The sequence below is a fragment of the Sesamum indicum genome, linkage group LG6 (assembly GCF_000512975.1).
Source record: "Sesamum indicum cultivar Zhongzhi No. 13 linkage group LG6, S_indicum_v1.0, whole genome shotgun sequence".
Classification (NCBI taxonomy): Eukaryota; Viridiplantae; Streptophyta; class Magnoliopsida; order Lamiales; family Pedaliaceae; genus Sesamum; species Sesamum indicum.
In genome coordinates, this window is record NC_026150.1 from 20,926,823 (window position 1) to 20,952,279 (window position 25,457).

Here is a 25,457-nt window from a genome sequence, read left to right on the forward strand (position 1 = left end):
AATTAATCTCTGTGCACATAAATCATTTATATACGGGAGACTATTTACTATATATGAATTATTCATATATATTCTTTTTCTAACACATACTTTTATTCAGAAATATATAAATTCTTAGGTCACGCAAAGATATTTCATATTCGATGATAATCGATCCAATATTATGCTAATTAGTAATGTTATATCTATATATCAATGTCATTATATTTAATTTCAATAGCAAGTACATAAAATAATAACCCCGAATACATATATAATCATATACTACATGAAAATAAATTACTTTGCTAATTAATTAGCATAAATAATAGAATAATAAACATTTAAATATTATTTTTACGACTATTACGTATCTTGTTTTCATTAATTTTACAATTTTTCTGCAAATTTTTAAAATACTTTCAATATTTATTAACTCGAAACTCGTGTTATCCAAAAACAAATTGAATACTTATGTAACCAACAACATAATAATAATGTTGTAGCTTTTTGGTCTCAATCTTTGCGTTTTTGTTGAAGCAAATTAGGAATCAGTAAAACTCATTGTCTCAGTTTTCTTGAAAGGATTTTAAGATACAGTGTACAAAATAAACTTCTGTCTGAATTATAGCAAGAGGAGGAGAAAGTAAGAGGTACGAATTAGCTTTCGCCCACTCATTACACTTCACATCATCATACCATCTTTACTATTATTAGAATACTTTTATTTATTTATTTTTTTCAAAAAAGGATTATTAGAATAGAAATTTTAATACTTTTTTGATAGTGTCACAATTACCACTTCATTTTTTAAGTTTTGATGTAATTATACGTAAATTTCTTGTAATTTGGGAAATTATATCTAGCGTTCATGAGATTTGTTTTCGTTTAGCAAATAAGTCCCTCCGTAGATTAAAATTCATTGAATTTACTGAAATTAACAAAAAATAGAAAATCAATTCATATTTACTCCTGATTCATGACTTATTGTTGATATATTACAAGTTAAATAAATTTTATTATGATCAAATTATCCCCATACGTCTTCACATTTTAATGCATGTGAGAAAGTATTTTCACCGTTATAAAGACAATTCAATTGAAAAGATATAAGAATATCTTTTTTTCCAAGAATCTTTATTATAAATTGCATTTAACCCAATGAAAAAACATCTCAGCAAGGGGAAAAGACAGAGCGGCGTCATTTTCATGAGTTTGGGTTCTACCATGCACCCATTCGTGAGAATCACTTAGGAAGTCGGTGCTAGCATCTGTCTGCTCATTAAACCCCCACCCCCACCCCCACCTCTTAATATTTCTTCCTCGCTGCTCTTTTCTCAGCAACCGAGTTGCAAGAAAACAAACGGTTGATCAAGAAACCATGTCAGTAATTGCTTCCCACACCACCTCTCTCCTCCGGTCACCCCCTTCCCCCGGCAGTCTTCCGGAGAAAAATCCTCTTCGTCTTTCCACCGCCGGTGAATACTCCTGAATCTCTCACACACATACGCATAACTACTCCATTTCCATTTAATCAACGGTTAAAATCAAAACAGACTCATCATCAATCATGGTCATGCTATCTAGTTGTTGCAGGTGTTTTTCTTCCTCGGACTTCACCGGTGATCACTTCCCTGCAATATCATGCAATTCCCGGAGGCGGCCGTACGTACCCCAATTAAACAAGATGGAATTACAGTACTCTTGCAGGAATTTGTGTGTTATTAATTTCCAAGACCTAATTAAGTTTGAATTAAAAAAATCATGGATATTACGTATGATCGATGTAGACTGAGTAGTTGTATGGAACTGCAGGATACATAGATGTGATTGAGAGTGGTGAGGGAGTGATGAAGTGGAAGAAGGATAATGTGGAGAATGACAGAGATAAAGTGGGTACTTGGAAACATTCCTTTTTGCTAATTCTCCTGTTCCCACTTCCCCCCACTCATCGATCGTATCAATCTACATTGCCCTTTTCTTTTCGCAGATATCAGATAAGATACGGGAATTAGTGGGGGTGATTCGATCGATGCTGCGGTCCATGGATGACGGGGAGATAAGCGTGTCGCCCTATGACACCGCGTGGGTGGCGCTGCTGGAGGATATTGGCGGCGGTGGAGTGCCGCAGTTTCCTTCCAGCATCCACTGGATTTCCAACAACCAGCACGACGATGGATCGTGGGGTGACAGGGACACCTTTACGGCTCATGACAGAATCATCAACACATTAGCATGTGTGGTTGCTTTGAAATCCTGGAAATTGCACCCTGACAAAACCGATAAAGGTTCATCCTTTTCATTACTATATATATATATTGGCTTAATTGAAATTTTAGTTGTATAATTATAATTATTTGCCATTTTAGTTATTTAATTTATTGGGGTTGTAAACTAATTTTTCACTTTTTTTTAGTTTTGTGATTCTAATATAAAGTTGATCGAAAAGTAACGAATGGATTAAAAGTAACGAATGGATTTCTATGGTCATGGCAACTTATGCCACGTCGCTTTCTTTTTTTCTTTTAATATCAATCACTCCTTGTCATATATATCGATCTAATTCATATAATAAGACGTGGTTCCCTATTTTTTAAACCCTTACATGCTAATTTTCTGGTGAACTTTGAAAATTATGATCGAATTTGTCTTGAAATTGTGAAATTTAAAAAAAATAATAGCTAATTTACAACTAACACGTTGCAGGATTAAAAATGCCAAAAATGTATAATTAAAAAAATTAAAAATACAATTGAGTCTATATATTTTCCAATAATGATTTTCTTTTAGAAAATAAAGACGTAGTCTTAATTAACTCTCACAAAATTTTATGTCAATTTCTTTATAAATTTCAAGAAAATCAATACGACGATCATATAACAAAATAAAATTAATTTGTCTGGATAAAATCAGATTCCAACTGAAAATTCTCGAACCCATTAGTGTTTGGGTAGGACCCACAAAAAGTATTTATATTGTAGAATCAGGTAACAAAGTATTTGTAGCATCATATTAAAAATACTTTTTATTTAATTAACACAAATAATTTTGATTAAATTTACAGGGATATCATTTATTAGAGAGAACATTCACAAGCTAGAGGATGAAAATGAGGAGCAGATGCCAATCGGGTTCGAAGTGGCGCTGCCATCGCTCATCGAAATAGCCAAAAGCCTGGGCATCCACATTCCCAATCATTCCCCAGCCCTGCAACGCATACACGCCCGAAGAGACTTGAAGCTCAGAAGGTGAGACTAATCATTATAATTACTCTATCTATCAATTTAAAGAAACATAAAGTAATATTATTATAATTTATCTGTCGAGTAATTAAATATAATTATTTAATAAAGATAGGTCGAAAAGCAATCAAAGCAAAATTTCTTTATGGAAATATCACAATGTTTGGATTTATTTTTGAGGTGTTTTCCTTGTGTTTGGTGGAAATAAAAATATAAAGATAGAGATAAATAATTACATATTAGAGATAGTGTGTATGAATGAATTTATTTTTAAAATAATTTAAAATAAGTGTTGTATGTTTGATTGTATTTTGAAAGATAAAAATTATTGTTCATTATTAAATTATGTCTATGTTTAATGTTGTGTTGTGTGGGAGACAAAAATTACTGTTCATAGTCAACTTATTGCCAAATTATGCCTCTTTTATATATATTTATGTATGTGAGTGTATATAAATGAGATAAAATACAAGATATGATCATAGTGTTTGGATTTGTATTTTGAAATAATTTAAAATAAGTGGTGTAGATTTGATGTTGGGATTTCTGAGACAAAAATCACTGTTTATTGTCAAATCATATATCTTTTATATATATTTTTGTAAATATGTATATATATAAATATTGTATGTTTCATGTTGTACTTTTTGGAGACAAAAATTACTGTTCATTATCAAATTACGTCTCTTTTATATTGTACACATACAAGAGTATATACATTTAGAAAATTAAAAAACAAAAAAAAAACACATAGATAAGGTATAAAAAACACAAAAATAAATATTAAATGTGTTTTATTCTCAAGAAATGTCAAAATATAAAACGAAACATAGTGAATGTTTTTATATAAGGATAAATATTAAATATGTTTTGACCCATTCTAAAAATTAGTCGAAAATGAAACCAAACTTAGTGCTTTAATTGTGTGGGGGTGCGATCCATAGGATACCATGGGACACATTGCACAGAGTGCCCACCACTTTACTGCACAGCTTGGAAGGGATGCCGGGCCTGGATTGGCAAAAGCTATTGAACTTACAGTCTGCTGACGGCTCATTCCTCTTCTCTCCATCCTCCACTGCCTTTGCTCTCCAGCAGACCAAGAATGAGAATTGCCTCAAATATCTTGCTGACATTGTTCAAAAATTCAATGGGGGAGGTGAAATTGCATAAACTAATTCAGTTCTATTTAAAGAAAATATTTGATTATTTGTTTTCATTTCTTTTTTTGGTTTAGTTCCGAATGTGTACCCTGTGGACTTGTTTGAGCGGCTCTGGGCCGTAGATCGCTTGCAGAGGCTGGGAATTTCGCGGTACTTTCAACATGAAATTGACGAATGTATCGATTATGTTCATAGGTACTGCACTCTTGTGCCGTATATGATTAAATTGTTACTAATATATATGTATATATGTATATATATATATATGTTTTTATATACTATGATTATAAATGCTATTGAGAAATTTCAGATACTGGACGAATAAAGGGATCTGTTGGGCAAGAAACTCTAAGGTTCAAGACATTGACGACACGGCAATGGGGTTTAGGCTTCTGAGGTTGCATGGTTACGATGTTTCTACTGGTAAATATATTATATTTTTTGTAAATCAAGAACATTGGAAACTAGCATTTCAAATGAGGAGAAAAGATATCATTGAAAATTACCATGCACGTGCAACATGATAGTGTGCATGTACTTGAATATCACCTTGTGTAGTGCGAGGGGCATCAGATCTTAGTGTATTTTGTGTGGGTTAATTGGCAGATGTGTTCAAGCACTTTGAGAATAGTGGAGAGTTCTTCTGCTTCGTGGGGCAGACCGACCAGGCTGTTACTGGAATATACAACTTGTATCGGGCTTCTCAGGTTATGTTTCCCGGAGAAGACATACTTGCAGATGCAAGAAAGTTCTCGACCAAGTTCTTGCAAGAAAAAAGAGCTAGTAATGAACTACTTGATAAATGGGTTATCGCCAAAGACCTGCCAGGCGAGGTATGTTTATTACTTACTTGACTTAATATGTATGAAATTTTAATCTCAATTTATTACTTTGTAAAAGGAAGAGTTGTAGTGAAGGGAGATATTTTATATATAAACTTGTGTGTGTGTGCAAATGAAAGTGAGATATATATACGACAATTTTACTGAACAAAAAAGAGAATTCAAATCCATCACACGATTAAATGAATTACACTTTGACTTTAGAAAGATTAATCAATCACCTATTAAAATTCTATAATAACAAAACTAGGAGATTTATACTTGACTAATTGCATTGTAAATGGAATAATAAATAAAACATATACAAATTTGACGTTTGTACAGAATTAAGCAACTTTCAAGTTCGAACTTTTGGCTGCTGTTTTGCATTGTTTTCTTAGTGGGTCAATGTGTTTATAGAACAATTCAAAGAATAGAAAGAAAGTTGATGAGAAATTAGAATAACAGGTGGGGTATGCACTAGATCTGCCGTGGTACGCGAGTCTACCTCGGCTTGAAACGAGATTCTTCTTAGAACAGTACGGTGGGGACAACGACGTTTGGATTGGAAAAACCTTGTACAGGTACTTTTTCTACTATTTCATTATTTTTTTGTATGGGTAACTCCATATATTTAATAAGAAAGATAATTAAGCCACATAAAGTTTTCTCATGTGATTCGGACCTGAAATTTTAACTCATATTGAGGTTGGCCGGATTTGAACTAATTATATAGCAAGTTCAATGCCACTTACCGTGTGATTGGTATGTAGTTCATGAAAGAGTGACTGATCACACCACAAGTAAATCAACTTGCTCTATGATGGATTTAGTTTGGTCGGACCTGATTTGGATAAGAATTTTCCGACACATTTTTTGGCAAAATGCTGAGACAACATCATGTGATATTTTAACAAAAAAAAAAAAGGTTTGATACAATACATGATTTATGGATTTTGCGTCTCTTTTTCTCATATTTAAAGAGTGAAATTAATAAGAATTTTGATTAATTATGTCATTATTCATATATTCAGAATGCCGTATATTAATAATAACACCTATCTCGAGCTGGCGAAATTAGACTATAACAATTGTCAGGCCCTACATCAGCACGAGTGGAAAAGTATTCAAAAGTAAGGAATTTGTTATTTTTTTAGTTATTTTTATGCTTATAATGTAACATTGTTCGCGATGTTTTTCACTTATTTATTTTTGTGGGATGCAGATGGTATAAAAATTGTGGGCTCTGGGAGTTTGGGTTGAGTGAAAGAAGCCTTCTTCAAGCTTACTATGTAGCTGCAGCCAGTATATTCGAGCCAGAAAAATCAACAGAGCGATTAGCTTGGGCTAAGACCGCGGTTTTAGTGGAGACAATTGTATCGTATTTCGACAGGCAACAACTTTCCAGGGAACAAAAACGAGTCTTTTTTAACGAATTCAGACATGACAGCATTGTCGGGGATGCAAATGGAGTACGGTATGTGTAAGAACAAGATAATTGTCAAAACTGAAACAAACTTTCAAAGTGATTCATGGTATAAATAAAATATATGTTATTGATATAGGCATAAAACAAGAAAGAGTTTGGCGGGAATTTTGATTAGGACTGTGAGTCACCTGTCATTGGACACACTATTAGCGCACGGCAAAGACATCTATCAAGAATTGTATCATGCGGTAAAATCCTCATCTGCAGCTAAACATGGCAAAACTCATTGTCGTATCTTTAGTCGCCTTGTGATATGTTAGTCACTCAATCGTCAGCTATATATTTTTCACTATGGTAGTATGTGTGCAGTGGGAAAAGTGGTTGAGATTAACATGGGAAGAAGGATATGATGATATGGGGCAAGCTAGAGACGCAGAGCTTTTCGTGCATACCTTGAATCTAAGCAGCGGAAAATGCAACAATAGAGTTTTAGTTGAATCAGTGTTGTCCCATCCCAAGTATCAAGAGCTCCTGCAGGTCACTAGTAGAGTCTGCCACCACCTTCGCCTGTTTCATAACCGAAAGGTAGCTACTGCTCATATTTTACAGATTTTAGGCTGATTTTCCTTTCCGCAATTTCCCTGACGTTTGTTTATGTTGAATCAAGGTGCATGAGGGCAAAGGGTGTGTAGGTGACATGGGAGGAGGCATCACCACTGTCCAAATAGAGTCGGACATGCGAGAACTGGTGAAACTAGTACTGCTCACCCAATTCTCTGGAGATTTAGATTATAGTATCAAGCAAAACTTTCTTGTAGTGGCTAAAAGTTTTTATTACACTGCGTATTGTAGCCCAGGAAGTATCAATTTCCACATAGCTAAAGTGCTCTTTGATAGAGTAATATGCACATGAGATGAACTCATCGATCACTCATCATAGTGGAATTGATTTGATTCTTTAGTACGAATCTCTTGATTAGGTCGCCGTTTGTACAATCGAGACAAATGCTAATGAGTCAAAAGTGATAAGACAACTATGCCTACGGGGTGTTGGCTACTATGTCACTAGCACAGTATGTGCAATCTCTATATGTCACCTATAAATGGTGCCTTCTATTATGAGATAAATTTTGGGAGTTTAATTTTGCATTTTTGTTGAAGCAAATCATGAATAGGCATAACTCACCTCTCATTGTTGTTAAATGTTCTAAGATGGCAAGTGAGGAGTAATTAATTCTTTTTTTTCTATTTCTTTTATTAAAAAGAGATGTGAATAGTGGAGTGAGGTTGTAAAGTTTAAAAAAAAGTTTGATTAAATTTAAGTTAATTTTATATTGTTAAGATATTAATATTAAATTATTCTTTTTTACTTTTAGATAAGGTGGTCGTTTGATATGGTATTAGAGTTGGATCACACGGGAAGTTTTGGATTCGGATCTCATTGTCTCCTATTTATAAAAGAAACGTTTAACATGCATGATTTGCATGTGGCGGAGGGGGTATTAAGGTATTAATATTAAATAGTTTTTCTTCCTAGCAACTTAAACTTTTAGATGAGTTGGTTGTTAATAAGCATCTACTCGTCTTTTCAGAGTTCGAGTACCATATATATGGGTATAATATAGTCCACTTTAATAGTAGTGCGTTATTTCATTGTTTTCTTTTAATATATTCGTTGATTTAGAAATTGAGTATTAAATTAGTATTTGAGTTTGAATGTACTGATGATGTAGACATGAATCATCAGTAGCACCACAATAGTAGAAGGATCTTAGTGAAAATCCTAAAATTACTGAGAACTAATTTACAAAATAGAGGTTAACAGGCTGATTCTCAAGTCAGTAATTGAATTACTAAGAAATAAATAGATTTGGAATCATTAGAGACAATGGTGAAATAAATATATAGAGTGCTTAAATATGGCAATGTAAGCTAAAATGAGCTTGTAGGGTGCAGAAAATGAACAAATGTCTATCCTTGTTGTATTGTGATAGATAAGTGTAAATAGTTTGAGTTACCTCTTTTAAGTGCAACATACTTCTATTTATAGAGTGATTCAAAGTGAAATTCAAAAATCGGTTATAACAAGCTGCATGTCAAAAGAAACCTACAGATGTTAGCTAACTAACATGATTTTGACTTATTTAAAAAAGTTATGATAATTTGAATAGACATTGCCCAGTCAACTTGAAAATCTAGGAAGTAGTTACCAGCTGCTTGATTTGGCTAATAGGGAGAGTTAGCTGAAAAGTTTTCAGGGTGACGTAGTCTTTGATGTGGATTTACGATGTGTCATCCCCACTAGCTCATGAGTAGGCTTGTTAAATAAGGCCTTGCTTTCAAATCCTGCCACATTAGTTTAATTTGGAACAAAATGTGCATGATAGCTTTTGTTGTTTGGGATCTACAGGGTTGGATCTGTTGGACTGATAGGTGGCGGCCCACTCCTCATATTATAATTTGTATCGCATTTTAATATATATATATACATACATACATTACGTATACAAAATTTATAATTCTCCGATCACCCCCCTTCCCCTCGGAGCGGTCTTTCGGTGCCGTTGCATGTTCTCTGAAGAAGCTCTCTTCCTCTTTCTCTCGATGGGTGAATTTAATTTTTCCTTTTTAATATGCACTGTACGGCGGGAAATGCATTTTTCGTCTTCTTATCTCTCGTTTTTCAAACTCACTAATGTGTATTGTGTAGAAACAAAAAACAGTATTGTTGGAAGTCCAGTATTCATAAGAGTATTGATTAAGACAATGATCAAACAGTTTTCATTTACAGGGATATTATTTCTCAGGCAGAATATTGACAAGCTTGAGGATGAAAATGACGAGCATATGACGATCGGGTTCGAAGTGGCACTACGCTATTCAATAGAGTTGTTCCGAACATAAAAGATTGAGTAAACGTGGTAAAATGCATGGACTGGTAAAATATTTATGGCAGTAATTTACTTGAATCAATCACATCAAACGACTCATAACATTGAGCTCCTATCTTACTAGCATGTACTATTCATATAATGTCATGCAAGTTAGTTTGAGCATCCTAGATAAATATAACCACCACAAAAAAACAAAAAAAAAACTTTGTTATCGTTGCAATTTTCTGGATGGATTTTGTATAATATCCGTTGCCGAACTATTTCCTTTGAAATTGCAATAAAAAAAAAAATTCATGGCTATAGATACTAATGCTATAGTTGCAACAATGTCCGATGCCAAAAATGTTATTTCAACAATGTGAATAAGAAGTCTAATTATTCCAATATTCACATATCTTCATAATGCCCTATGTTAATAACAACGACTATCTTAAGCCAGCAAAATTAGAGTACAACCATTGCCAGACCCTGCATTTGCATGAGGGAAAATGCATCCAAGAATAAGAAACTTTTTATTTTCTTTAATAATTTTTACTCTTAAGTAACATCATTATTCGAAGATTTGATAAACTCGTAATTGTCATGACTTGTATTTATTTATTTTTGTGGGGTGCAGATGGTGTACAAAATGCAGTTTTGGGGGGTTTGGGTTGAGTGAAAGAAGCCTTCTCCAAGCTTACTACATAGCTGCAGCCAGTATATTCAAGCTAGAAAAATCAGGAGAGCGGTTGGCTTGGACTAAGGCCATGGTCTTAGTAGAGACAATTGTGTCATATTTTGATTGGCAACAACTTTCCAGGGAACGAGAGCGGGCCTTTGTTAACGAATTCAAACATGGCAGCATTGTCAGGGACTCGAATGGAGGACGGTATGTGCAAGAACAAGGAAAATCAATAGCTGGATAAATTTCAAAATCAAATCAATATGCATGTAGGCATGTAGCTGAATGATCATTGACATTTGACAGGTTTAAACCAAGAAAAAGTTTGGTGGGGATTCTGATCAGGACTGTGAGTCAGCTCTCATTGGAAGCACAATTAGTGCACGACAAAGACGTCTATCAAGAATTGAATCATGCGGTAACTCCAAGACTTTCTTTTATGCTGTTCTTGAAAAATCCTCAGTAGCAGCTAAAATATGGCAATTGATCAAGATTGTATCTCCATCGGCCTTGTCATAATTCACGCACAAGCTAAAGCATAAAACAGATAAAAATATAAGATTTATGTGATTCAATCAAGTAGGTTAATATACCTGTGATCGTGAGAGAGGGAAATATTTTTATTTTATCGAAAAGAGGCATCTTGACATTGAGCATAGGACTTTAAGACACACTGCATCAATTATAGGCACATAATTCTTATAACCTATAGACGATTATCAACTAATCGCAACTCGAAAGACTTGTTTGTACCCTATAAATTCTTATAACCTATAGACCATTATCAATTAATCGCAACTCAGGAGACTTGTTTGTACGTTATAGAGTATATTTCACTATCATAATATCTCTGCAGTGGCAGAATTAGGTAAGAACATGTAAAGAAGGAAATGATGATCATGATATGGGGAAAGTTGGAGACCCAGAGCTTTTCGTGCAGACCTTAAATCTGAGTGGCGGAAGGAGAAGCAACATTAGATGAATTTTTGTTGTCCCATCCTAAGTATCAACAGTTCCTATAGGTCACTAGCAGAGTCTGCCACCACCTTCGCCTGTTTCATAACCGAAAGGTTAGCTATTGCTGATATTTTACAGATTTTAAGATGATTCTCTTGGTAATTTCACTGATGTTTGTTTATGTTGAATCAAGGTGCAAGAGGCTGAAGGGTGTGTGGGTGACTGGGAGGAGGCATCACAAACTGTTCAAATAGAGTCAGACATGTAAGAACTGGTGAAACTAGTGCTCACCCAGTGCTCAGGGGATTTAGAATATAGTATCAAGCAAAACTTTCTTGCAGTGGCTAGAAGATTCTATTACACTGTGTATCGTAGTCTAGGAACTATTAATTTTCACATAGCTAAAGTGCTCTTTGAAAGAGTAGTCTACACATGAGCTTATTATTTATCACAGTGGAATTGGTTCTTCACTAAGAATCTCTTGATGTACCAATAATTTTTAGGCACGTTGTAAACCAACGACTCGTCTAGGGCTATGGCATCTACGAGTGCAGTTGTCTCAGTTGGTTTCCATCAGCTAAATTACTGATCTTTCTCATGCAAGAAATTATGCCTTTCCTATTTCGAAAATACAAAAATCTCCCTTCGAAATTCTAATCATTAAAAGTGAAAAGAATTTAGAAAGAGTGATATGTTAGTTGATAAAACAATATAAAGTGGTTAGCATCAACAAGAAATATGGCATTGAAAAAACCATAAAGAGGTTCCATGACAGAAGTGGATTGTGATCAAAAGATGAGAAATGGGGCCTGAACCATGATGAAACTATGGAGTGAGGGTTTTTCATTAATACTTGTGATTTCATCACCAATAATCCTAGACCAATGAATCACAGAGATTTCTAAGAAAGTGCCCCCAAACACCCGAAAATCAAACAAGTGATGAGTCAAGAGTGTTGGACAAGCGAACTTTGGCAACGGAGTGTAGGCTGATGAGCTTTTCAGCCATGGAGGATACTTCATATCACTGCTATGCCACTAGTACAGTATGTGCAAACTCTACGTGTGTCTCCATATAGTTTGTGTTGTCCTAGCGGCCAACATGAAATATTTCATGGAACCCACGTCAAGATAACATTCTTTTAGGGAAATCAGTGGTGTGCGTTTGAGGTTTCTCACAATCAGAAACTCAACTGTAAGACAGTATAATCATCTCCAGGCACCAATTAACGGGATGATTAGCAATAGCAAGCTGCCGACATGGATGAAAACAAAAAACCTGAAATCCTACATTTTGATCGTTATCAGTAGCAAAGGACTAGAGCAAAATCGTATCTGATATTTGCGCTTGAGCCTTCAACCAAAATTGTGGGTCGAACTTGCAATTCTTTTGGAAACTTCTACTTTTTTGCATCTCTAATTTATTCTACACAACTAGAGAATCTACACAACTAGAGAACCTGGCATCAGTTCAGGTAAACTTATGACCCAACTCTAGAATCAGTTTATATATCATGCATGTAAAACAGAAAAGAGCCACATTCTTGACCAGGGAGACAGAGGGATCTTCATTAGCTACGACGGCATCAATTTTACAGATGTACTATATAGTACGGCCTATGAAGTTCAATGTCCAGTTCTGGAGAAAATAAGAAACATACAGCATCAATCGATTCATGAAATAATGAAGCTGTAATGAGTCTAAAGGAATAGCTGCTTGTTCTTTTATTTCAAGAAAATTTGGAAGTTTACATAAGACGTTTGGATCCGTGTAATGGTAATTTCAGCCCCAATAATGGTAATTACAAGAACATGCCTGACAACATTATATTTCTGTCTGATTAAGAAAATCAGGCCTAATCATATTCAAGCTCATCTGGTGTAACTGGGCGCTTGAGAGGAATAACAGACTTCTTTTCCACATCCCTTGATAAAGCCTTCCTCATATCTGAAAAGGAAAGAAAAGAGCAAGATAAGACATAGATAAAAAAAGCAACACCGAAGGGCCAAAAATTGAAATTCTCAGTGGCATTTACAGAGCAACTCACCCAAGCCATCCTCCTCTCCAGAGTAATATCGAAGCACACGTCTGTAAACTACATAGCCAAGCTGCGGAAAAGAGAAAAGCAAAAGATGACAATAGCAGCTTCGTTGAATATGAAGGACAAACCAATGGAAATTATTTGAGTCACAAACTTCTTAAGAAGCAAACGAAGCAATAAATTATTCTCAGTACCTTCTCATACATCTTGATGGCAGGTGTATTTGAAGCTCTCACAAAAAGATCCACGAAATAAGCCTTATCACTACAAAGAGCAAGACTCGCTTCAGTATACAGAGCTCATCCAGCAAGTCTAACAAAACTAAAAAACTCACACATACATGAACTTCCTTCACCAACTTATTATGAAGATATTAGTATTAAGCTAAATCTTAAAGTTGAATGACACATGGAAATACTGATTAAAGCAACAGGCATATAAAGCAGAAACAGAAAGACATGTTCCAGTTTCACCAGTTTAATTCGAGCAAAAAACCCTAGAGACTCCTATCATTTAACACCAAATAGTTGACTCAAAGGTTGTCTAGAGTTCTTTCTCCAATTCATGCAATATACAGAGCAACAGTACACCATTCTCTTCCCGCCCTACTAGATAACAACGGACTAGAAAAGATAGAGAAACAGGAGCAAAAATGTTTGGTGACTTCATTCACAACTGAATTACGGAGGTCACTCAAAAAGTACACTTTTTATTTGAAAAACTGAGAATATAAACAGAGAAAAACATTAAAGAAAAAACAAGCTCCAGAGAAACAGTTGTGATAATTCCTGGACCAAGGACTAAGAATACAAATAGAACAAAAAAAAGAAAAAGGAAACAAGATCAAGAATATAAAAATTTGTAATAAGGAACATATGAACCATAAGAGATTGAGATCTTTGAAGATGGTCATTTAGATCATATTATTTTTCATCATGGCATTCCAAAAGTCTCAAGTTCCTTTAATTTTAGCCTTAAGAAGGGATAGTTGCAATGAATTAAAATTATGTCCCCTTACATCTTGTCGCCGATCTCCTCAAGTAGGTTCATCAGCTTCTTGGCTAATTGTTGCCTTCGAAATTCAGGAGCTACTGTTACTGCAGTGACATGACCATGCCATGACTCTCCTTGTCCTTCAACCTTTCCCATAACTGTAAAGTATCCACACATTATGTTCACATGTCAAACCAGAAACCAAAATAGGAGCAAACTTAGAATTCTGATGATATGAAAACTGAAAAGTAGAAACTTCATAAGCTCAATCCTACTGAAACTCAAGTGTCCTTGGAGTGACTTAATAGGACAAGTTTCTGAGACTAGTAGAAAGCAGTAAGTAATCTACGGTCTCATATTAAACATCAAGATAAGAACAAACATTTGGAAATAGTTAATCACATATTCCGCAGCTTTTGTGTAACAGAGTGAATGTTAAAGCCAAGTAATGTCAATGTCACTCAAAGTCAAGCCAAAAGAATGAGTCAAAAACTTCCATTCACCAGCTGCAGCATTTAGCCATCTGTATCAAAGAAGGTTCATGGCAACATTGTGCCTCATTTAAAAGTACACTCTAAATTTCTATTTAAACTAATTACAACTAGAAACGAATCATCTCTGGCATTATGTCTCCTGTTACATCTCAGGCATGGCAAGCAAAGGAGCCTTTGGAACTGTCACTAGTTACTAACCAAAATTTACATCAAAATGCATCATGCAGCAAAACCTAGACGAAGGAAAGTTCAATTGCAACACCATACCTTCTACCTTTAAATCCCACTTTTGAAGCACAAGTTTAGCAGTGACACCAAATTCAGAAACAATACACAAATCATCAAGCAATACAAAATCAAAGTGTACCAATTATCTGCTATTCTTGCAAATACTCAAATGGCAGTCTCCATTGCACTCACCGTGCTAATAACAAGAAGTTTCATATAGAACACTCAAAACCTATTAATGTAACATGGACGCAAAAATGAGCAGAAACATGAAATTTGCCTGTACAAATTAAACCACCACTAGGCCAACAGAGTACTAAGATGCTACGAAACACATCAAGTATACAGTAATCTGACATCGAACATTAAATGGAACCGAAACCTAGAAAATATACACATTATAAACCAGAATAGGGTAACCTACTGTAGCCCATTATTCGATTTCCTGGAGCTTCAGCAACGTGGAAATAGTCCGGCCACCGCGCCAAATAGGTCATATAGAACGACATGTTGAACTGCAATTTTTAGTTCAACAAAATTCGTCAATGGACATAGTTTTACAAAAAAATCCTCCAATACAAACAGGAGTCATGAATTTGAACAAATTAAAACAATAAAGAAAGAACTAACGGTTTCAGTGAGATGGTCAAGATTCACTGATGCGAATCGGAGGAGATCGTTGCAGCAAAACCTTCGAATAGTAGTCATTTTTATTCGCAGCGGAAGACTGTTTTCGTCTTCTTTTCCTTTTTCTCCTTCACGAATTTTTGACTGGCAGAAGGGCAATGTGGACATGGATGATTTGTAGTTGGGGCCCGACCCGAATCATTCGATCCGCTTCAATGGTACTCTAGATCTTTCTTGCCTCCTCGTATCTGTTTTTCCAATTTCTTTGTAATTATACATAAATTCTTATACTTTAAAAAATTATATCTAATATTTCTAGTATCTATTTTTGTCTAATAAAAAAATCGATTCATCACTCAAATTTATAAAATTTATCGATATCAATTAAAGAAAATCGATAATTACACGCCCCTCCACTGAGGTTTGATGAAATACATCTAGATTCCCTGTAATTGAAAAATTACATTTAGCACCTTTGAGATTTGTTTTCGTCTAACAAATAAATCTCTCATTTAGTCAATATTCATTGAATTTGTTGATATTAACAAAAAAAATTGAACAAAAATTGATATTTACTTTCGGTTGAATTATTATTGACTTATTGCAGGTCAAAGAATTTTTTTCTCCTAAACTCTCCTTATAACGGTGAAAATATACCTTCTCGCATGCATTAACGTATAAAGTATGAAGCTAATTTTGTTATAAAATGATTTATTTGATTTGCAATAAATCAATTATAAGTCAATCGGGGTAAAGATAGATTTTTTTTAGTTATATTGTTAATATCAGTAAATTTGATGAATTTTGACTAACATATGAATTTATTTGTTAGACAAAAGCAAACCTTAGAGGTGCTAGATTTAATTTTCCAAACTACAAGGGGTCTACATATAATTACACCACACCTCAAGGGAGGAGAGTATAATTAGCCCTAAAAAAATTGAATAAAAATCCAAATTTATTCTCAATTGACTTATTACAAATCAAATAATTTTTTTTCTTATCAAAGTATCTTTATGCATCTTCACGTTCTAATATATGTGATGAGTAGGAATTGGCATCGTGTCAGATAGTTTGGTTTGAGTATCCGAACTTTCTGGTAGCTATTTTAGCTACCTGATCCCAACTTGAACATTGTGCTTGTACTCAAAATTTTTTATTTTTCGTTTTAAATTTTTTTATTTTAGTTTTTACCATTAGCTTCTAAATTTCAACTTCTATAATAGATAAATAGTATCGAGAATGCATTCAGCTTGGCTTCCATGAGCAAAACGGAGGTTGTTTCGATGTCTTCTGTGTTTTCTTAAACAAACACTTTTTTCCTTTTTCTATTGTTAAATTATTAAAATTTTCTGCTTTAGTTTATAAACTATAAATTTTTAATATACTATTAACTAACTAATAAAAAAAGAGAAAAATAATACACAATACTAATATTTGTGATGTGTCAAAAAATCACACGAGTCCAATTGAATACGGACCAGGACCTTTTAGTTAGGCTGAGTTTTTCCCAAGCCTAATAAGAGAGGATTTGCAAAAAAGATGTCATCACTCAAACGCTCAAATTAGTGACAAATAGCAAAATAATAATGCTGAAAAATAAAGTATGAATGAAAATCGCAATGAGATATGATAAATGAATGCAAGTAAGAGGGAAACTATGTTTGAGAAATGGTCCGTCAGTGTCCAAAAAGTCGTCCCATATTTAAGGGAGTTGGACCTGATTTTATAGCTGAGTTCTCCAGCTTGGAGGAGGTTGTACGTCTAAGTAGATTGAGAGAGACAATTGGTAGAGGATAAGGAATCCCAAGATTTGGCATATAATTTTGTTTAAGTGTTCCTGTAGGTCTCCTGTTCCATCGTACTTTGAAAGATTTGATACTTTCATGCCTGTTGGACGTGCCTCGACTAAGATAGCGAGGCAAAAAAGGCTACATCTTGGTGGATCTACGACCAAGGGCAATCCTCATCTCCTTGAGAGGGTAGGGGCGCTAAGGGTTGTCGCGATTGGTTGGAGCTTCGCTCTTAGGTCTAGCGACTTCGGGTTGAGAAACTCTACTATTCACCTCCTCCCGCCTATACTCATCCCTCTTGAGAACCAAGAACAATTCTTGACTTCAACGAAGAGAATAAGAAGCGGGTTCACAGGGTGATGAGTAGCGTATTGAGCTACTATTTGTGCAACCACTCGAGTGGACGCATCATGGATTAGGTGTTAGTAAGGATTCTTGCATTAACTATATCATTGTTTCTTAAGGTGGAACACCTAAGGTGGGTGATTCTCTTCGAGATAGAGGTGGTGCTTCCTCACAAAGAGATAGGGCCTCCCCGTGTGGTGGAGCTTGTTCACGAGGTGATCGAGCCACCATTCAACATGACTTGCTCATGTGGGGTAGGCCCACCCCTTGAGGTGGGATTTGTTCACGAGGAGACTCTTGGCCACGAGATGGCAGGCTATCCCATTTAGTGTGGCTTGCTCACGAGAAGGTAGGGCCACACTAATAGTAGGGCTTGTTTATGGTGTGACTCTTGGCCACGGGGTGGTAAGGTCATTCCCTTTAGTAGGGCTTGATCATGGGATGGGAGTTGCCCTGCTTCATTCTCGTATATTTCATGGGCAGCGTCCACCCCCTGAACATTGCGAGTTCAAGACCTAGTTTGCATTCTTATTATCAATATAATATTTTTCACAAACGGCACCAATGATGTGGTTAGAGACTTAGTAAGTGATTTTATGGGAAAAATACCCTCAACATGCAACTACTTCCCAAGTCTAGTATTGATAGAGATAGGATTTTTTAGAGAGAGAGGTGATAAGTTATCTTATCAATGAATAGTGAAGTTGGTTTAAAAAATAATATATGGGGTATTTATAGTAGTATTGAGAGTTTTAAAATACGGTAGGGTATATGTATTTATAGTGTGGCTATTATGTAAAATTTACTTTCACATCCTTGAAAATAAGATAACATTACTAATATAACATCAAAGATGTTTTCACAGAACATTTTCTAAAATTTGATGTTAAAAAATATAAATACTTTATATTGTGTAAATTATAACTTCTGCAATCACGTGTTATTTATTTTTGTAAATTTGAACAAAATTATATGTGTTAGCCTGCATGCAAGGATAAATTAATATTTTTTTCTCGTAATTTCTACATGAAAAATATATGTCTATCTGTCTACAGATTCACCAAATCTCGTAATAAACAAGGTAAGATTTAAAAGCAGTTACCGTATATGGTGGTCTTTATTTTTTTGATAAATCATGTAGTTATAGAAGTTATAATTTACACAAAATAAAATAGTATGAACCTGAGTGGGATCCCAAAAGAACGATATTGATACTTTATCAACATTTAGAAATGAGAAACTCAACAACTCAGAACATCTAGCTCATAGTTCAAGGGGTATAGATCAGTACGAGCCTTACTGCATTCCTTGTCTTATTGGACTTCGGAATGCTCGGCTCGGGCTTGGTCTTGGCTTACAGACAGGCTTGCAGCCGGGTCTTCAGTCGCTCGCTCATGGATAGGTACCTATGAATGGGGATATTCCCGAAACTCACACAGAAAAAAGAAAGTGAGTTAGACAAAAAGAAAAGCAACTTGAACGAAAAAAGAATTTGTTCAATACATAATGGCGGAAGCTAATTTTGGTTGGTTAATCCGATCAGTTCATCGATGGTCGGCAAGTATGATGGTCCTAATGATGATTCTACATGTCTTTTGTGTGTATCTCACCGGTGGATTTAAAAAACCTCGCGAATTGACTTGGGTCACAGGTGTTGTTCTGGCAGTATTGACCGCATCTTTTGGCGATCAACAGGAAAGAGATAAGGAGCTGATAAAGTCAAAAAAATAAAATTAAAGAAAGAATTAAAATGATTGTAGTAGTATTTGAGTAGGTTGAATGTACAAAAATGGAAAATTGCCGCCTAATCGTGACATCATCTATTATTTATACACCCCACGCAATCGGCTATTCCGCTTGGCAGTAATATTGTGCGAGTGCCCCGGCCTACATTGGATAGTCGGACCCCTTAACGCAGTGACGAAAATACCCTCCGCACTCAATCCAACTTTTAACTCCACTCCGTCCACGGGAATCAGAGAAAACCCTAGCACCATTCCCCGATCCCCAATCTTTTCAACATCGCTGGACTGTGAAATTAGCGGAAACCCTAGCAGATATCATATTCGGCCATGGATATTCTAAAGCAGGAGTTGCTGAAGAAAAGACAAAGTCTCGCAGAGGACGTTGGCGGTAAGAAAGTCTTCAAGCGCTCCGAGATCGAGCAGAAACGCCTCCAGCGGCTGCGAGAAGAGGAAAAACGCGAAGCCGAGGCCAAAGCACTTCGTCAAAAGAAATTACAGCAAGAGCAGCAGAGTGATGATCCCAATTCATCATCTAACCCAAAATCCAATCCTGAAATCCCAAAATCTAAGCCGGAGTCATCGTCCTCCAAATCCCTAGTTGAAGAGAAAAACATTGACGATCTCAATCTCCCGAAACAAGAAGTCATCCGCCGCCTCCGCTTCTTAAAACAACCGGTGACTCTCTTCGGAGAAGACGATGAGGCGAGACTTGACCGTCTGAAGTTCGTGTTGAAGGCTGGATTATTTGAAGTCGATGACAGTGATATGACGGAAGGGCAAACTAATGATTTTCTGCGGGATATCGTGGAGTTGAAGAAGCGGCAGAAATCAGGGATATTGAGTGATAGAAAGAGAAAGTCGACGGAGGATGGGGGAGAGGATAAGGAGAGTGGAGGTGGGGATGAGGATCTAAGTGGGGATGGAGCATCCTCCGGGATGGATCACGACAAGGATTTGAAACGGATGAAGGCGAACTTTGAGGAGTTGTGCGACGAGGATAAGATTCTTGTGTTTTTCAAAAAGTTGTTGAATGAGTGGAATCAGGAGCTAAATGAGATGAGTGAGGCGGAGAAGAGGACAGCCAAAGGGAAGTCGATGGTTGCCACATTTAAGCAGTGCGCACGATATTTGAATCCGCTGTTTAAGTTCTGCAGAAAGAAGGTGTGTATTATGTCCAACTTTCTCTTTCTGTGTGTGGGCGCCTAATTTTATTTTAAATTCATGTGGAAATGATATGCTACCAGTGCTCCCTCATGGTGTTGTGGAAAATTATGTCAATGTGAACATATTTGTCTTCTTATCTAGGATTTGCTTTGGCAATCTTCTCTTTTAGAGCAATTTCATGGTTTCCAGAAGACTGGCTGAATGGATAATCTAGTGCAAGCAGTATAAAAAGAAGCTTAGTTCCATGTATCAGAAGTTTTATATACTAAAGAATTGGAATTCTATTACATTTATTAGATTGCTTTAAGAAGATTGTGATACAGATGTTAATTTGAAGGCATAAATTGATGTGATTGATCATCTGTGCTCATGTGCTATATGATGAATGGAGGTGGAGCTCATATACTGCATGCACTGGAACTTGGAAAGTTAGATTAAAGTGAGGAAGAAAAAACCAGTGTTTACTACCTCAGTTACTTTGACTTTTATTTTTCCTTTATTATTATTTTTAATATTTTTGGGCATCTCTCACATTTTGCTTTTTTAATAGTATCTGAATTGAAATATTAATGTGATGATACTCATCTAAATAATTATTGTATTATGGTAATTTTAGAATTTGAATTAGAGGTCATCAATTATGTGAGAACTAACTATAATAGTAATGCATTAGCAATATTTTCACGAGTTATCAATATAACATCATTGATTATGGATTATATGGAGATGGGGAGGATGAAGTTGAGAAAAGAAATGTGTTTTGCTTGAAGCGCTAGTTAACGTATTGATGTTCAAATGAGGTCAACCGTGTATGTCATTTTGAACATAGCTTACTTGGGTGATCCAGATTACCTCTAGACTGGGATGATTCACATTGTCTTTTTTCTCATATAGGTTCTTCCTGATGATATTCGACAAGCATTGATGGTGGTTGTTGATTGCTGTATGAAGCGGGATTACCTAGCTGCAATGGATCATTACATTAAACTTGCAATTGGAAATGCTCCTTGGCCTATTGGTGTTACTATGGTTGGTATTCATGAACGTTCTGCACGTGAAAAGATTTATACTAACAGTGTGGCACACATCATGAATGATGAGACAACCCGTAAGTATTTGCAATCTGTCAAGAGATTGATGACTTTCGCCCAACGACGTTATCCAACTATGCCTTCCAAAGCTGTTGAGTTCAATAGCCTGGCAAATGGTAGTGATTTGCAGTCACTATTAGCAGAAGAGAGGTCGTCTGGAGAGAAGCATCATTCTGAGGAGAGGCTCCTATTGATGCCTGCTACAAAAGATGACTAGTTAACATGTGTACATGAGGGGTAACAATTGCCCTGATCATTCTCATGTTCTAGCCAAAGTATACGATGAGTAACATGTGATTTTATGACGGAACATTATGTTCTTAATGTTGACTCTCGCTTTTGGTGAGAGGCTGTAAATGTAACCATTCCAGATGGCCTCTATGTTTATGTAGTTGATATGCTCATGTAAACATGAATTAGTGCTTCTTAAGAGTTGGTGAGCTGGGAGCTGTTTCTTTTTTAATTTGTGGCGGATGAAATTGATAGCAATTCAACATGTATGGAGAAAAAAGATTTCTAAGTAGCACCGTGCTGGCTAAACCTTACTTGGGAATGTAATGCTTAACCCCAGCTTTCCTGCGTCTTGCCTTCGCCAAGTTCTTGCGGTGTTCACACATGGTCGCATTTATATTAAATTTGTTTCATTTGACATCTTGTTTAATACTGAGGACATATGTAATTCTTGCCTGTGAAAAGTAATTAAGCTGAAAGGAAATCCCATCTCTTGTTCAGAAAGCTTGGTTCCGGAGGTCGAGGTCTTATTTAGCAGCCAGTTTGTTTGATTTCTTGGTCGAATAAGCACCCAAGAAAACAAATAATGGCAAGGTCCCGTGGGCTTATAACCTAGACAAGATGGTGCCAACAATAAGGTGTCCAATTGAAATTTTAATCCAAGAAGATTTACTTGTTTTTACGATGATGTATACATGCCTTTATATCTTTGTTTACAATGATGTATACATGCTCTTATAACCTGGGCCGAAAAGTTGTCCCTCCAAGATCATTGCCCAGTTTTCATACCATAGGTGTCTTCTACACCGCTTGTTACCTTCTTTCTTCGCTCCGCAATCATATCTGAATATGCCTGAGAAGCAGATCAGATAAAACTAGTGTTACTAATGCGTGCTTTAATTCTGGATCCATGAAAAGTGACAGATTAGAGCAGGTTGGATTTCGTGGGGATAGCACATTCTATTTTACTTCATGTTCAAGCAGAGCTCTTGTTTTCATATATTGTTTCCTCTTAACTTCATTGAATTTTCTCACTAGTACATAGTATTTTCCGATGAGAAGCGATGATCATACCTTTGGATAATGGTACAGAAAGACGTACCACCACAAGCAAATTACAGATGTTACCGCTGAGGTAACTGTTACTGAGTTCCAAACTAGCCAGCTACCGGTAATTATTACCATCCCGGTCAGTGTAACTGTCCAAGGTTGGCACCTGAAAGTGATAAAAAGAGGATTATCAATGACAACAGTTACATGCACAGCAATACGAAAAGGAAATCTTGCATAATGTGTACATCGAGTTCGTCTCTATCAATGGTCTCTCGGTCTTGGGAGTTAGAAACGTACTTTTGAAACAAATTTAAGGAAATCCCAGACAATGAAAACCTAATCATTTTATCTCGAACATGTTAACCGTAATAGAAAATAACATTGAAACATGTACCAACTACAAACGACCAATTTCACACATGGACAGGACGCCTTCCTTCAGAAATCCTATGTTTTGGATCATATCAATTCATACAAATGAGCTAAAGTAGTTGAGATGGTTTCACAAGGATTAAGGAATAAGTGTATGAAACTGACCATATGATTCTTGAACATGATTTAAAGTAGTTGAGATGGTTTCACAAGGACTAAGGACCAAGTGTATGAAAGTGATGATGTGATTCTTGGACATGATTTCTAACGTCTCGCTACTTGTTCTTGACCACCAACTAGGAATAGGATGACCAAAACATATAATCAAAATTGAGGGGATTCGTTAAAATTTTAAATAATATCTGACTTCTTGAACATGATTGCTAACGTTGTCTCACTACTTCTTCTTGACCCACCTCCAACTAGGAGGACTGGCCAAAGCATATAATCAAAGATGAAGAGATTTGTTAAAACTTAAAAAATTGAGAAAACTATAATCCCCAGTACATGGTGCAATTACGCGTAGATCCCTGTGGTTTAAAAATTAATATTTAATTAATCTAAAATTTGATTCGATCTAACAAATAAGTCTCTTTGTTAGTCAAAATTAACTGAATTTGCTAATATTAACCAAAAATTGAATGAAATTGATATTAAATACCTTCAATTGACTTATTACTAACTTATTGCAAATCAAAAATTGATATTTACCTACGATTAACAAAAAAAAATGACCAAATTACCCTCGGATACCTTCACTGTTACAATGATAGTTTAGTCGGAAAAATTTCTTGACCTATAATAAGTCAATCAAAAGTAAGTATCAATTTTCATTCAATTTTTTTATTAATATTAGCAAATTCAGTAAATTTTGTTTAACAAAGTGACTTATTAATTAGACAGAAGAAAATCAAATAAGTGGTGGATGTAATTTCTCAAACCAAATGGAATTTACGTGTAATTACCCCAAATCTAACAAAAGGAGGTGTAATTATCCAGACCTTAGAGAGGAGGGGGCGTAATTATCCATTAAAAATAAGTTAAGCTCATAATATCTTAATATTTGATCTTATAAACGTATTTCTGAAAAATATACTAAGCTCACTCGAACACCTCTTAGTAAAGGAAGCTGAGGACCGCAAACCATTTTGTCATGTCTAATTCATAATCCATCAACTGAAAATCGAACCGTGTCAAGCAGAAATCTGATATAAATTAATATAAAGCTGCGGGGCTCTTCATTCACATTTGGGTCAGAATTAGTAAGTCCAGAGTGCCAAAACCATTTCAGGGAAAAAATATCAAACACCTGGCGGAATTTCAGTCGGATACTCTCACCTAAGGGGAAAACACAAAGAACAAGAAGCAGAAGGCTGCAGTTTAGAATAACAAAAGAGAGATAAAGCAAACGCAACGCAAGTGATTACCACGCAGGCTTGATGTCCCAAACTGAGTCATACTCTAGGGACAGATGATTGAGGTATCCATCCATGTCTTCGACGGCGCCGTTTTCGTCGAAGAAAGCCGACTCTTGAACTGGCTCAACGCCATCCCTGAAGTCGCCCCTCACGAGGGTTGTCCGGCTTCTGGTTCTGCCCACATTTTTTGACAGTGAAGGGAGATTTGAGCTGGAAATAGGAGAAATTTGGGGTTTAATCCGCGGAGAAGAAGTAGAAGAAGATAAATTGAGAGAAATGGGGAAGCGAGGGTGACACTGAACAGCTATCATCTTTGGCGGTATTTGGAAATTTCTCTTTTCCTGATCAACTCTTTGATCTTAGAATTGAAACTTGGTAATCGAAATTGTAATTTATAAGTTTTAACATCGTTGAATTCTTCCCCTCTGAATTGGCGGGGTTGAAGCAACGTCACAATAGAAATATGTTTTAATTTTAAAAATATCCACTCAACTTATTATAATATTGTAAACAAGCAAATTATAATTTTATTAAAAAAAAATTAACAAAATTTATCTTTAAATATTTTTTGAACTACAACAATTTATTCCTTATATTTTTTAAAATAAAATAATTTATTTACGTAAATCGATAGCATTTTGTGAAAATAGGAATGGTCATTTGCATTACTTAACCTGGTTGGGTTTTGGAAATTAGTGGGGAAATAGCATTTTCAG

At 35.5% G+C, this 25,457-nt stretch overlaps 4 protein-coding genes across 7 annotated transcripts; 2 read left to right on the top strand and 2 right to left on the bottom strand.

The window, feature by feature from the left end:
• On the top strand, positions 1,152–7,602 carry LOC105165295 (ent-copalyl diphosphate synthase, chloroplastic). Of its 4 annotated transcripts, none has more exons than XM_011084261.1 (15): positions 1,152–1,457; positions 1,567–1,644; positions 1,795–1,871; positions 1,970–2,267; positions 3,044–3,227; positions 4,166–4,380; positions 4,459–4,579; positions 4,695–4,807; positions 4,991–5,217; positions 5,674–5,789; positions 6,240–6,338; positions 6,431–6,682; positions 6,771–6,882; positions 7,004–7,219; positions 7,302–7,602. In XM_011084261.1, exons 1-15 carry the CDS (start codon positions 1,361–1,363, stop codon positions 7,545–7,547), a joined length of 2,451 nt encoding a protein of 816 aa, XP_011082563.1. In that variant the 5' UTR covers positions 1,152–1,360; the 3' UTR covers positions 7,548–7,602. The 4 variants fall into 4 exon arrangements, with proteins under 4 accessions (XP_011082563.1, XP_011082564.1, XP_011082565.1 ...); XM_011084262.1 differs by having other exon boundaries at positions 1,576–1,644; XM_011084263.1 differs by lacking the exon at positions 6,240–6,338.
• Positions 12,842–15,693, bottom strand: LOC105165296 (N-terminal acetyltransferase B complex catalytic subunit NAA20). Its single transcript, XM_011084266.2, has 6 exons — positions 15,533–15,693; positions 15,327–15,417; positions 14,206–14,338; positions 13,382–13,451; positions 13,194–13,254; positions 12,842–13,093 (listed from the first exon to the last, which is right to left on the bottom strand). The coding sequence occupies exons 1-6, from the start codon at positions 15,608–15,610 to the stop codon at positions 13,002–13,004; spliced, it is 525 nt and encodes a 174-aa protein (XP_011082568.2). The 5' UTR covers positions 15,611–15,693; the 3' UTR covers positions 12,842–13,001.
• Positions 19,513–22,246, top strand: LOC105165297 (pre-mRNA-splicing factor 18). Its single transcript, XM_011084267.2, has 2 exons — positions 19,513–20,573; positions 21,471–22,246. The coding sequence occupies exons 1-2, from the start codon at positions 19,740–19,742 to the stop codon at positions 21,882–21,884; spliced, it is 1,248 nt and encodes a 415-aa protein (XP_011082569.1). The 5' UTR covers positions 19,513–19,739; the 3' UTR covers positions 21,885–22,246.
• LOC105165298 lies at positions 22,535–25,172 on the bottom strand. Its single transcript, XM_011084268.2, has 3 exons — positions 24,751–25,172; positions 22,973–23,114; positions 22,535–22,751 (listed from the first exon to the last, which is right to left on the bottom strand). Exons 1-3 carry the CDS (start codon positions 25,050–25,052, stop codon positions 22,668–22,670), a joined length of 528 nt encoding a protein of 175 aa, XP_011082570.1. The 5' UTR covers positions 25,053–25,172; the 3' UTR covers positions 22,535–22,667.

Excerpts from the sequence above, each read along its gene's own strand:
- LOC105165296 (XM_011084266.2), bottom strand. The coding sequence starts at position 15,610 with ATGACTACTATTCGAAGGTTTTGCTGCAACGATCTCCTCCGATTCGCA. Across the intron at positions 14,339-15,326 it reads AAATCGAATAATGGGCTACA|TTATGGGAAAGGTTGAAGGA; the intron begins GTAGGTTACCCT and ends GATACTTTACAG. Across the intron at positions 13,255-13,381 it reads CCATCAAGATGTATGAGAAG|CTTGGCTATGTAGTTTACAG; the intron begins GTACTGAGAATA and ends TCTTTTCCGCAG.
- LOC105165295 (XM_011084261.1), top strand. The coding sequence starts at position 1,361 with ATGTCAGTAATTGCTTCCCACACCACCTCTCTCCTCCGGTCACCCCCT. Across the intron at positions 3,228-4,165 it reads AGAGACTTGAAGCTCAGAAG|GATACCATGGGACACATTGC; the intron begins GTGAGACTAATC and ends TGCGATCCATAG. Across the intron at positions 4,580-4,694 it reads TGTATCGATTATGTTCATAG|ATACTGGACGAATAAAGGGA; the intron begins GTACTGCACTCT and ends GAGAAATTTCAG.
- LOC105165298 (XM_011084268.2), bottom strand. The coding sequence starts at position 25,052 with ATGATAGCTGTTCAGTGTCACCCTCGCTTCCCCATTTCTCTCAATTTA. Across the intron at positions 23,115-24,750 it reads TGGGACATCAAGCCTGCGTG|GTGCCAACCTTGGACAGTTA; the intron begins GTAATCACTTGC and ends TATCACTTTCAG. Across the intron at positions 22,752-22,972 it reads TTCTGTACCATTATCCAAAG|GCATATTCAGATATGATTGC; the intron begins GTATGATCATCG and ends TCTGCTTCTCAG.
- LOC105165297 (XM_011084267.2), top strand. The coding sequence starts at position 19,740 with ATGGATATTCTAAAGCAGGAGTTGCTGAAGAAAAGACAAAGTCTCGCA. Across the intron at positions 20,574-21,470 it reads TTAAGTTCTGCAGAAAGAAG|GTTCTTCCTGATGATATTCG; the intron begins GTGTGTATTATG and ends TTTCTCATATAG.